This window comes from Vigna unguiculata, chromosome 10 (genome assembly GCF_004118075.2).
Source record: "Vigna unguiculata cultivar IT97K-499-35 chromosome 10, ASM411807v1, whole genome shotgun sequence".
In the NCBI taxonomy this organism is placed as follows: Eukaryota; Viridiplantae; Streptophyta; class Magnoliopsida; order Fabales; family Fabaceae; genus Vigna; species Vigna unguiculata.
The window spans coordinates 24,825,891-24,840,422 of record NC_040288.1 but is presented as its reverse complement, the minus strand read 5'-3'; the positions used below and the strand labels follow the sequence as shown (position 1 = coordinate 24,840,422).

General features: G+C 30.7%; 1 protein-coding gene and 1 pseudogene across 1 annotated transcript; both read right to left on the bottom strand.

Annotated features, from left to right (window-relative positions):
- Positions 1 to 433: 433 nt before the first annotated feature.
- LOC114165437 lies at positions 434 to 6,632 on the bottom strand (annotated as a pseudogene).
- Positions 6,633 to 12,035: 5,403 nt separating this feature from the next.
- LOC114165436 lies at positions 12,036 to 13,100 on the bottom strand. The gene is made up of 5 exons (XM_028050062.1): positions 12,960 to 13,100; positions 12,697 to 12,886; positions 12,463 to 12,538; positions 12,242 to 12,369; positions 12,036 to 12,166 (listed from the first exon to the last, which is right to left on the bottom strand). The coding sequence occupies exons 1-5, from the start codon at positions 13,098 to 13,100 to the stop codon at positions 12,036 to 12,038; spliced, it is 666 nt and encodes a 221-aa protein (XP_027905863.1).
- Positions 13,101 to 14,532: the final 1,432 nt, after the last annotated feature.

Below are 14,532 nucleotides of genomic sequence, written 5' to 3'. Positions count from 1 at the left end.
TTTGGTGAGTTCTTGTGGCCTCAATAACGTTGAATTGGTTATTCTTTTTTTAATCTCATATTGATCAATTGCTCTGCAAACCATATTAGTCAGATCTGGATGTTTTTTTTTTCTCGAAATTTATTGAACATTTTTCATTTTTGCAGTTAAGCTTGCAAAGATACATGTATGATTGTTTGCAATTGGGATTTCCAGGTTTTATCATGGGTAGATCTTGATAAGCTTATTGCAATGGTTCTTTCTATGCACAAAGGTAAGAATTTTTTCGCATCTTTGGTAATGTATTTTGGTATCACCTGTAAACTTAAATAATAGATCGAACTTCTTTGTATGGAATCATAATAGAGTAATATATCTTTTTCTAATAATTTCTTTGGCAATCTTGTACAAAATGTTTAGTAAATAGTAAGAAAAAGTTTTGTCTTAAGAACAACTATACATTTTGGAACACTTCTTTGTATACAACATTAGTTGTTGTATTCGAAGGTTTGTTGTTCTTATCATGGATTAGGATTCTTAACCCAGATTTACTTTGAACTCGAGAGACTGCAACATATAGCTGACCGTGACTAAATACCGGTGTCGATAAATACAATCCAACAAAACGTAGAGATTGACCTTGAGATTTGTTTATTATCATTGCATATGATAGCATGATAGGAAATTGTTTTCTGATTAGCTTAAATGGCCATGGGGATTGTGAAGGGGACATTGACATTCGTGGAATATAAATGTCTTGATTATCTTTATTACCTGTAATCATCTTAGCTCCAATAACATGGTTTTCAAGTCTTGTTATTATTAATCTGCTTCTTTTGCACAAACCTTCTGCTTGATCCAAGTTCCTCAAAAGCATTATTGGTGCTCCAATCTTCAGTTTGATTTTATGGTTAGGAAGGCCAGATGTAGAGAGAGAATTTAGGAATTCGGAAGTTATAGTGTTGTAGCTATCATTTGTAGCAGATTCTGTTTCATCAACTGAATCACAGCTGAGATACTCCTTCTCCTCCCTTGTATTAGTAATAACATTAGTCACACTAAATTTCCAAATCATAATCATCAGTTTGAGGGTGTAGACTAATATACCTGGAATTAGTGATAACATGTATTAATTGATTTCATTGACTCTCTCAATCCTACTTGCCAATATTGCCCTACACTGTAGATAGGACTCGTCCGTATGGTTTTGTATCAAATTTGGGTAAATGGCAGACACAATTGCTTTTATAGGATCATTGAACTCTGAAATTAGGAATTCTTCAGGTATTTCAATTTCAACTAAACCGTCATTAGGTTCTTGTAACTTACCATCACCAATTTGAACAATCCAATCTGAGAATTCTTGAATCTCTGATGCAGTACTTGATTGTAGGCCTTCTTGTAATAGACGCATGTTTTTTGTCAGTTTTAAAACTTCACAGTGATCCCATATATAAGATGAATTAATTGTAGCGTTGACAATATCTGATCTTGACCCTCCTGGTATAACAGGTAATATTTACCTAAAGTCTCCTCCAAATACTATGACTTTTCCTCTAAAAACTGAACCTTCTTTTGTAATACCGTTCATTATGTCATTTAGAGTTCTATCCAGAGCTTCAAAACAAAATTTGTGTGCCATAGGAGCTTCATCCCAAATAATTAGTTATGCTTTCTTTAACAACTCTGACGCTTTGGATCCTTGTGAAATGTTACACATCGAATGTTCTAGTGTTGGAACCGGTATCTTGAATTTAGAATGTGTTGTTCTTCCCCCTGGCAATAGTAGGGAAGCTATTCCACTTGAACCTACTGTGAGTACAATTTTACCTTCAGAACGAACTACTGCTGAAAGCGTCTTCCACATGAACGTTTTGCCAGTTCCACCATACCCATACAAGAAGAATACACCTCCTTGTTTATTAACAATTGCTTGCTTGATATTTTGAAAAATATTTTTTTGTTCACCTGTAATTGAATGGTTATTCAAACTGATTGCATAATGTAATTCGATTTAGTATTCAAGTACAAAAAACGATAATAATACTTAACTTGTCATGGATTTGAAATTTGATTGGAATAAATGTCGTTGGTCAGCAGTGTTATAGTCAAGTTCTGCATATACCAATCTATTTCCACAATTTTGGTTAACGAATCCATTTGGGTATGGCATTGTTGGGAAGAACTTTAAACTGCTTCTATTAGACTCCAAGATCTTTTCAATCTCAATCAAGGTTAGATTTTGGATTACTTCTGGAGTAAGATTCAGTTCTGCACACAAAAACATTTAAGACATTTAATTTTGCATTATATATTTATGAATACAATTTATTGGAGCTAACCTGGAATTCTTGCTATTATTCTCTCTCGGTAGAGAATTCCATCTGCTAACCATTCCCATTTCTTGTTCCATAGGTCTTCTGGTCGATTAACACTATTTGACAACATGATAGTGACAAATAATTTTCTTAGATAATGTCCGGAACCCCAATCCTTTTCTTCTTTTATAGCTTCAACATATTCTGTATCATCTGCTAATATTCCCAAAGCTAAGCAAGCTTCTCTAAAAGTAGAATATATTACATTGTTAACTGTTCTGATATCAATGTAGGATGTTGGTCCTCTTACATGGGTTAGCATTTTTCTAAGATAAAATACTTCACCAATACTTGGAGGAACCCAAATCAGTCTTCCAATAGTATTCTCAATTTTCCTTGGTTTCCAACATCTATCTTTCTTGAAATATACAAACTTAGAAACAAATTCAGCATATGTTAATTCCCTGGCTTCTGCGTATTTCTTATTACATTCCATCCAACCTATAAACATTGATTCCGAAACTGTTGTCTTTCCCATGATATCATCAATCACGTCATCATCTTTAAAGTATACTGCCTGTTCTCCACGAAGATGGAAAAACAATCTTTCTACTGCTGGATTTCGTCCATGAATTGGAAACGAAAATATTCTCCAACATGCTTCACAAGGAGATACATATCTGCAATCAAGATATTGCTTAATTTCATCTATTGGTTCTTTGTTCAAAAAGAATTCATTTTGCTCGGGAACTATAACAGTCGTTATTCTGTCGTAACCCTTGTTGATATATTTGAATAAGTACTTGATGGAAGTGCTACGATTACACCATTCAACATTTATATGTGCTTGGTACTTCAACAATAATTGTGGATTGTAAGGAACCACAAACCAATTGTTTAGACAAACCCCATTCTTGGTTACTATTAATGAATCGTTCCTTCTACAATAATAAGGAAAACCATCATCTGATATGGTAGTTGTCCTTCGAAATTTTTTTGGAAATAGGCGTGAGCATTTTTCGTTTTTCATGCAAGGCAGAGATTTGTTTGACATTCCACAAGGTCCATGAATCATATGATCTTGAACACATTTATGCAATTCAAGATTACTTATTGGATAAGGGATTTTTGCAGATATTACCTTATCAATATCATCAGGAATTGGGTATTTGCTACTGGGATGCAAAAAAATCAGTAGGTGTGCATGAGGTAGACCATGCTTCTGAAATTCTATGGTATACATGACTGCAAATGAAGAAAAAGACATTTATTGACAAAACAAAACAATCCAAACTGATTTGATAGAAACCATATTAGAGAACAATGATTACAAAAAGGGATGACTTACATGCAATGGTTTTGCTTAGTAGATGATTATTAGTTAAGTCTGTCAAAAGTTGTTCAAACTTAATTTTGAAGACCCTTGAAACTATATCAAGACGATCTGTTGGAGATAGCTTTAGCTTAGCAAGTAGTCTGGTTATTTCTGGCCATTTAGGATTGCATGTGAAAGTTATAAAAAGGTCTGGGAATCCCATATAACTACAAATAGTCATTCCATCAAAATATAGTTGGTCCATGAATCTGCGACTACCAATAAAAGATGACGGAAGATCAACCCTCTTTACCTATTGTGATTCTTGAGTTTGTGAGCTGATGGAAGCCTGACAGAGGTTATTGTATTTATCAACCATTAACTTCGATTGATTATATTTAATGAATGACAATCTTTCAGACTCCATCATTGTATATCCATCAACTATGAATTGTTGAAAAAGTCATTTAGATCTAAGCAAAGTTTGTGTTTCAGATTGTCTCGTTTGTAGTCTAAAACAAAACCATTCCCTAATTGTGAGTCTGTTCCTTTTGTTGTTGAATCCTGGTTTCTCTCGATGATTGACATCATGTCTATAACCATCTTCCCCATATGGGAAGAGTAAAGGATATTGAAATCCTAAATAGCTAGTGTGCAATTCATTTATTCTTTGCAACTTCCCAGACTGCTTTTCCATTATGATGTCTCTCCCTGAAGCACTATCTACAGAGGCGGAGCTTACAAGGAGCAGGCGGGGGCCACGGCCCCCCCAAACTTCTCCAATTTTTTTAAATTATTTAAATTAAATATATCTTTTAAAATTAGATAGTATTACATTAAAAATTAATGAAAATTAAATTAATTATTATTTTTATTTCTTTTATAAACTATAATATTTAATGTTAATAAATAAAAAAATATAAAATTAAATATAATAAATCAAAACAATTATTAAGATAATTTTTATTTTTTCTTCTTATTGTTTTTTGAGTTTTTCATATGTTGTAGTCATCTCTCACTTTTACCTAATTTCTTTTGTTACCAAAGAAAAAAAAAAGTTAAAACAGAAACTCATTATTTTTGTTCTCATTCTTTATATTTTTTCTTCCATTTTTAAAGAAAAATACTTGTGTCACTTGACAGTGAAATACTTGTTTAATATTTAACACTATTTTTTATCTCATGATATTTTGTATATTAGTTTTTACGAATATAGAAGAGTAAATAATGTATTATGTGATTTTTTATAAACAATTTTTAAGTGGACTTGATTATCATAATTTTTTGTTGTCTCTTAATTTTTTATTAGATTATGATAAATTATTTGTTAGTCTTAAACTTATTTTTTAAATAGGTATATTGATGAAAAACAAAAGAATAAATCTATTTTTTAAAATTGATAAAAGAGAAGTAAAGATCAAAATAGGACAATATAGTTGGTCACCGCATAACAATGAAATAAAATGTTTGTGATGACTTTTGTATCGATATGTACACATTAGTAAAATAGAAAATGAATATTTGTAGATAATATGGTTATTTATATTGAAAAAAAAGGTGAAAAATTTAGTTATGATTGAATAATTTGATAAGTTCAAGAATATGAAAAAATAATGGATAATTCTTCGTATATGTGTAGTTTCTTTTATAGTTATAACTATACTAAATTATCTATTTATTTTTTTATTGAATTAGTAATAGTAATGTTAAATATATAAATTTTAAGTATATTATTTTGGCTCCCCCAATAATTTTGGTCAAGATCCGCAACTTCTGAAACATTGGGGATATTATATATCCTTCCATTTTTTGTCCTATCTGCAATAAGTCGCAATTTCAAGTCATCAAATGGTTGGTCTCTATATTTTTCTCTTGCCATTCTAAAACATTTTGCATGAACATTGAATTCGTCTAGCATCATCTTTAATTTGTTGACAATTTCTGAATCAATCCTGTTTTGATTCCTGCAAAGGTTAACTGGTTAAATAACCAATTGTTCTATTTGATTAACATTGAATAGAGGAAACATTCATGTACCTTAAAGATTCCATTTTGTTTTGAAGTTCATTTTCAGTGTCGTAAATATAAAGTTAGGCAAACTTTGGAAGTCTTCCAAGGATTGGTAAGAGGCTTCCTATTCTATGACAAGATTGACCTTAAATTCGTAAATTAGGTGGCCATTTTCCATTTTTGAAAGTGGTATCGACTTTTGCTCCGGGAGATGTAAACGCAAACATCATATTGTATGTTCTAATGTGATTTTGATAGTTCTTGCTCTCTTTTGATTCATTATCAAACAAAAGACGTTGCAAAACAATTGGCAAGTCCTTTAGAGTTGGTAATTGAACTTTACCATTACCACAACACATGTGAAATGCCTGATTGCTGGACCTTCTGTTCTTGTTAATCCTTTCCTCGTACCACATATAGGCATTGTATTCCTTACATATGAATAGTGGATCACCAATGTCTGCATACATTGTGCATAATTAAATATATGGTCAGTAAATAGAATTCAATATACATTTAGTAGAAACTATAACTATGAAATACAATCTTATCTTGGAACTATGTTTTGTGGAATTTCGTCATCTTGTTCTATACTTTGATCTTCCATTTCCTCATTAGTATCAGCTGCTGAATCTGAAACACTTTCTCCTATGTCTAAAATGATGTTGTTATTTTGTCAATAGATACTTCTTTAGTAAATAAGAAAGTATAAAATTTAATTTAGAATGTATAGTCATATGCGCAGAAATTTAGAAACTACTACCTGTACCCATATTTTCGATTGGAGTAGTTGTACTTGGACATATTGTAGTATCATTGAGTACTCTTTGGAAAGATGATTGACCTATGGATCCAGCAACCTCAAACTTTCGAAATAAATTTTGACGATGAAAAGTCTGATGAAATAATCTATGGTTCATTTCGTTAGTCCTTCTCTGTGGTGGTTGACCTTTATAATAGCCACCTATATCATTATGTGTTGGAGTATCTTGATTGAGGAAATCATTCATTGTTATATCACATAATGGTGTGAAATTCCTTTTCTTACGTTGTTCCTGGTCAAGTAGGAGACTTTGAGTCTTTTGTGCACACTTCATTTTCTTTTCTTTTAGCACTAACATTCTCTTTAGTCTTGCATTTGCACAACCTAGATTTGATAGCACCTTCGGATCACTCATATTGGTTACTATGGCAATAAAAGTTGGAACTGAAACAAAAGCAATTTGTACATTCACATTAATCTGTTAAAGGTAAAGTCATTAATGGTGTACATAGACAACTTTAAAAATTTTCCCAATACACAAACACATTGACATAACATTAATGTTGAAAAATTAATTCCAAGATGGAATAAAGAGAGGGTAGATGTCTAATATGTGCAAGAACCAAACATTAAAAATAGCATTTAATCCAAGTTACCTCACACTTCATTTACTTAACTGGTTGGCTACATGATCCCTTGCATTGCCTGTTGCTGTGTGTATTAGTTTTTCTGATGTCTGAAGCTTTGAAACAGTTCTTCCTAAAAAAGCTTTTCGTTCACGGTCCATGAATAATGCGCGCCAAAAATAATTTAATTATTAAATTAATTTTATTTTATGAAATCCTTTATTATAGAAATGATTGATTGCATGGTATGGGGGCAGTTCGACTTCTAAACGCTTTTCTAAAACGTACTTGATGTAAATGTCTACATCCATTAATTAAGCTTTCATTTCTATGGTTTTTTTTTGAATTAAAAAAAAATAACTGTAACGATAGAACGCTCCATTTGGATAACCCCTTGCGTCGTTTCAGCATTTATATATATTGTTAACTTTTTGCTTTTTGGAACTTCACCATCCAAACTCTTCAATGGCAACCTCTCAGGAAAATGAAAATAACTCTGCAAAACGTTACTCCTTCAAGAACTGGTTCCAGACTTCGATGACTTTGGTTCATCCACAATGGGTAAGTCTTAAAGTTGTGATTTCATTTACTTTTAACGCTTCTTTTATTGTTAGATTGCTGGAAAAAATCAATCTTTCATGAAATGTTCAACCACTGCACTGTGTATAGTTATTAGTTTTCTAAAAATTCCATCTTTGTTGGCTTTTGTAATTGTTTGTAGGAATTCGTATAGTTTGATGAAACCTTCTTTGCTTACTAGGGACAACACAAGCTAATGGGCCCAAACTATTTTCGTGATCCGGTAGGAAATTTTATTATGGTTGAATTTGAAGATTCTTTGATGGAAAACCGCAAATTTCGGATAGCTAATGAACTTGCAAAGTTTTATAAGTTTGATGATCTTTATTGGTTAGTAATCCTTTATTGTGGAAACCGGTATTTCCAGTTTACCCATGGAAGAAATAAATTATCCTGCACCCAATATGGTTCCTATGCCGCAACGTACTTTGTCTTCTTCAAGGTTTATGACTTGCTTTAAATCCGAGATATTAGTATCTGAGGTATTATTTAAAACTTCGAATCATTGTATTCCATTATCTGAAACATTTGCTTTAAATAATTTGTTTATGTTTAACTTGGTTGTAGAAAATCATTCGCCTAGACGACTCCTTTGTTATTTTTTGGGGACATGAATTGACTATCAACAAATTTAAACTTATTGATCCGCGTCAGAAGAAACATGATGTTGGTATCCAGAAATTAGAGAATGGAGATTTTATAATACATGAAGGTCTCTTGGAGATATGTCAATACTACAATCTGAAGGAAAACAAAGTCATACATGTGAATTATGTTGACAAAGATACGTTTTTATTCAAGGTTTTTTCCGCTGAAGCCATTGAGATTGATTATACTTCGTAATTGGTCATTAGTAACAATTCGGAAGCCTTATCTTCAAATGATGGAAAATCTTCAAATGATGGAGGTTATGATCCTGCAGACTTCTACCATTCAATGTCAAAATGCTTATCTTCAAATGATGCAAAATCTTCTTCACTGGTAACGGATTCTTAAACTTGGTTATTTGAATTATCAATTTGTTTGATGTGTTCTAATTTATTAAAATTCAAACTTCTTTCAGTACTTGGATTATGAATTTGCTGGAAAAGCTTTGGTTAAACAGAGGAAGCGCTATTTATTGGTGAATGCAAAAGGTGATTGTTGGCCTTGCAAAATTAGATGGTCTGGAAGAAATAACAGTCAATGTTATTTAACTTGTGGATGAAAAGACTTCTGCAATGAAAATGGATTCAAGGAAGGCACTATGATCCAACTTGGTGTTGATATGGACCTCAGCATGTATATTCATGTAATGGAGATAAAGATTTAGTTCCGGTCTTCATCATATGTTTGAAAACATTATCTATATTTTGTGAACATGTTTAATGAACTATTAGCTATATATATATATATATATATATATATATATATATATATATATATATATATATATATATATATAGCTAATAGTTCATTAAACATGTTCACAAAATATAGATAAAGATTTAGTTTCGGTGTTCATCATATGTTTGAAAACATTATCTATATTTTGTGAACATGTTTAATGAACTATAAGATATATATATATATATATATATATATATATATAATAGTTAATTAAACATGTTCACAAAATATAGATAAAGATTTAGTTCCGGTCTTCATCATATGTTTGAAAACATTATCTATATTTTATGAACATGTTTAATGAACTATTATATATATATATATATATATATATATATATATATATATATATATATATATATTGCATACTATTTGCCTAAATGAATCTTTATGCTTCTCGTTGTGATCTCGTAATGCTCCATCTTAAGTATTAATATTAATGGTCCAGTGTTGATCATATGTTTGAAAATATTACATAAATTTTGTAAACATCTTTAATGAGCTATTAACATACTCGCATACTATTTTGCAATCAACGTACTTTTTACACCAAATAGTATCCCATTTGGGTTCTTGTCCATATAACATTTAAACTTGTAACAGCACTGGTATCATATCACAATCAATAATCAATACTTAACTCTTTAACCCGAAATATATGTATAACGATTCTTAGAATAAAATTACCATAACATTAGATATCCAAAAATATTTACATTGTAATAATAATGTGCGATATCCTTTGGTTCTCCCAACATTAATTATAACCATTTTGCATCCTTGATAGCCAACTCCAACAAAATACACCCAAGTCCACCACAAAAAACATTAACATGGGTATGGTTTCCAAAATCCAAGTTACCATTTACCACCCACATTTAATATATATTATATATATATATATATGTCTAATTACAAACAGCAGTGGCCCACATAACTGTTTTTCCTGTTTCATTCGTTTCTTAGTCTTGGACCTCGAAAATTATACACTTGGTATATCTTCAAGGTGGTCGCAATCAACTTCAAAGTCCAGCATAAGTCCTTTGTAGGGGTAACACAAAAATCAATATAAGGATCATGATCTGTTGAACCACTCACAGTCAACTGCAGCATATCAAAAAAGTATTACTATGACATCCATTTTGTTAGTTATAAAACATTTCATATTTAATAAAATTACATATCTTATCTTACCATGCAATTGTCAGCTTCGGTATTTTTATTAACACTTGGCTTACCCCTAGATTCTTTAATCTGTCCATTTTAAAAAAAAAAGTGCTTAGAAAATGGGAAATTTAATGCAATGAAAAAAGTATACAAACAATTTTAATTATAGAGACCTTTCCTGTATGACTTGGAGTTTTAATGGAAGCATGTGTTTTAGATTGCGTATTGCAAGGACTTAGATCTACAGGATCAGACTCTTTAATATGTAAATTGCATAAAAATAGCATATCATAAATTTAGTGTCAACTGAAAACTATAAAAATTGGTTGAAGTATAGATACCTCATTTCCATGAAATCCAGTTTTACTCGGATTTGTAGCTTTCGATTGTGTACTGGAGCCACATATTACAGTGGGACTGGACTCTTTAATCTAAAATTACCATAAAAGTACCTCATTAGAAAATTAGTGTGAACAGAGAAGTATAAATATAGGTTAAAGTACACATACATTTTTTCCACGAGATCCACTTTTAATCAAACCAACCGCCATAAATTGCATCCTGGAACCACATATATGTGGGACTGGACTCCTTATTAATCTATAATTTCCAAAGCAATAATTATTACATCATTTATTTAGTATCGCAAATAAATGACTAACATAAATTTAAATGAGTCTTACCACATCTGTCTGAGACTTGTAAGTAATAATGGGAATTGATTCATTTTCGTTGTTAGAGTCACATACAAGTAGATCAAAAGACTGTTTACCCTGTGCGTTTAGACAAATATTTATTACATGATAAAAAACTACATACAAAGCAATTAGTGACAAATTATTTCACCTTTGTATTTGGTCTCTACCCTTAGAATTTTCCTCAGTACTGGAATCAGACGTAGCTTCAGCGCTGGAGTCTTTAATCTACATATCAAGAATCAAAAATTGAGTAGTTAAAAAGATTTAATTCGATGTAACTATTCTAGTAGGGTATCTAAACTTAAAGCATCATATAAATGAGTTACCATCTTTGACTCAAGTTTACTTCTAATAAAAGCAATGGTTTCAAGATTGTTTGAAGCTTTCATGACCGATGAAGATCTGTTTTTTGGTTGAACTCTAACCTTGAATGCAAGAGTACATCCCAACATAACATCTATATCCTCTGAAAAACATTTCGGATCATCCTCCCCATCCTAAGAAGAAAAGAAAAAGCCATTAACAATAAAATTTTGTTAAATTAATAAATCAACATAGCAATACTACCTCAATCATCTTATTCATTAACTTAACAGCTGATACACCAATCAAGTTAATACAGTCTTGATCCCATATGACGAAATTCGCATAACTATCTCCATCACAGACCTGTAATTCCAACTTATATCTACAACAAAATCGACCTTTTTAATTAAAACCATACAACATACATTAACATATACAATACTAAAAGAAATACAAACCTAATTCTAGGTTTTTCATTATTAAACCCACACATGACACACTTAAAAACACTTATCTCTTCATTCTTCTTCTTGCAACCATTGCATACTGGATAACACCATCCATCATTCCCTAAATTAAACTTGACGGTAGTTGCAACAGTAACACAATACACTTCCTATATACATAAAAAAAAGTCATTACAATAACAAACTTAAAAATTCAGTAAGGATGTTAAAACCATTACTTAGTGCTATATTACCTCCTTCATTGTTGTGATTTCGGATATTGTACTCACAACAGCTTTATACATAAAATTTTCATGTTCACTATATTGAGACGGTGAACACAATTGGCTAGCTTCTTGACTTTGACTAACTTCATTGCCAAAACGTTTGTAATTCCAATATGTATGTGAGTATAATATAATATATGGAAAACAATATTCTAAGAACTAAGTAATTCAAGAAATGTGTACTGTATCCATTGCTCCTTGAACCGGACCAATTCAGAACATTCATCACCCATAAACAACTTTGAACCATTCCAAGAATTTGATATTGACACTGGCCACCATCCTAAATCCATCAGAAAAATAATGATTACAAAATCACATTACAAAAGCACAAAATAATGAATTTAAATTCACAAACCTGAAGACGACTTGATCTTAGCTTGAGTCAACATAACAACAACAACAAAGGAAACTGGTTCTCCCCTCCAATTACTCATAAATTTAAAGTAATAGGAATCCCAGAACGTACACCCAATAACAACAAAACTGTAAAATGAAAACACAATACATTATAAATTACAACACATATACAAAACCCTAATAAATTAAAACACTATACTTATATCAAAATACAAAAACCTTAAATCCCTTATATGAAATACAACATTCTTGGACTGGGGATTACACCTCACATTATCCACCACTCCAATAATATCTAAAACCAATATTACCACGAAAACAAAATAATTAAATTTCTACAGGGTAAAGTAAAAAAGCATTAGTATATGTACCTACCATACACCAAATCAGCAGAGAATTTTCCATCAACTATATCCTAGATACTTTTGAAATTATAAATGTTTAGAGGAATACTTGAAATTGGTTGTTCTTTTATAGTTGTTGCACCTATGAACAATAACTTGTAAGGGTGGTCACAAACACGAAATTGTCCTTGGTTCTTCATGATTTTAAAATTATGCATTATGTAGGTATGACCCTCAACCAACTTCTCTTCCCACAAATCTATATCTTCTTTTTTTACCATTGCAGGAATCATATCTCCCTGGAAAAATAAGGTAAACAGTAAAGATCATTCCATATCCCAAAAAATAAAGAAGACAACAAACTTTATTTACCTTCTGATCCAAAAGAATAAACTCCATATGACGATTCGTATCACGGTTTTGAACAAACCACAAATCCTTTACTCTCACAGCAAGCTTCAAAGTCTCTTTCTTCTCATCTATATCTTTGATCAAATCAAATTTTCTAGCCATTTGAAGACAACAAATGCAACCTACACGAACTGAAAAAGCACACACGAAATAAAATCCATTTACACAACCTGAAAAGTATACAAATAACAAAAAATAAAACTAAAAAACAAAGCAAAGCAAGATCATACCTCACGTAACTGGGGAAACGAAAATAGAAACCAAAAGCGTTAAACACATCCAAAACACAATAACAATAAACAACAAACAATGAACTGCAAAATACAAACACGAAATCTAAAATAATTTTAGAAAATATATTAAAGAGGAACGAAGCAAGAGGAAGAAAAGAAAAATTATCTCAGAGGAATTGAGATACACGATCACAGTAAACAACATCCAAAACACAGTACTAACAGTGAATAATCAACAATGCACTAAAAATACAAACAATAAACAGGATCAAACCAAAAGGAAAAAACAAAAAATCATCTCAAGCCAACTCAGCTACACCTTCAAACGAAAACGAAAAATCATCTGAAGCCAACTCAGCCTGGACACAACAACAGAGAAAATAGGGTACTATATGGAAGGAAAAATTCAGACAGTAAACTGGAAAAAAAATCGCATACCCAAACTGGAGAAAAGAAAACGCAAAAACCATATGAAAAAATCAAACCACTAAACACTACCCTTGAAAAACGATTTCAAACACGGTTGAGATAATTAATGCATGCAACATCAATCACCTCATGCACAGTTTCCCTTTTTCTAACACTTAACAGGCGGGAAATACAAAATTACTTTTAACCCCGCACACTAAACGAAATTCATTCTGAAGTAAAGGGTTACAGCAGTAAAATATCGAGGTTTGGGTTTCTGATCAGTCCCAAAACGTTATTTGACCAAAATACCAGTTTAGAAGACAGGTGTCAATGAATTCAGTTGGGGTATTTGGGTAATATCCACCTATGAAATTACTAAAAAACCTGAAAAAGGGACACATGTCAATGATTTGAGTTGGGGTATTTGAGTAATATCCAGAGGTGATTGTTTTCTTATAGTTTAGATAAATCAATTGTGTCCCTTTCAAATTGATACTAAATTTAATATCTTTTATACAAATTATATTAATATTTTTTCTAAAATTGACATTTGAATTTATTATTTTTTAAATTCAATCATAAATTATTAAATTTAATTATAAATTGAATAAAATTATTATATTTAATTGCTAAATAGAATATAATTATTCAAAATATTATAAGAATGTAATTATTAATTTTTTTTCTAATATTTATATTCTAAAATACTTTTAAAATTGATATATAAAAATATTTTAAATATTCAAAATATTTTAGAAAAGTTAACTAATATTTGTAAAATTAACATTTAAATATTAAATATTTTAAATTTTAATATCTAAAATGCAATAAAAATATTAAATATTTTAGATTTAAATTTAAATTTTACAAATGTTAATATATATTTTTAA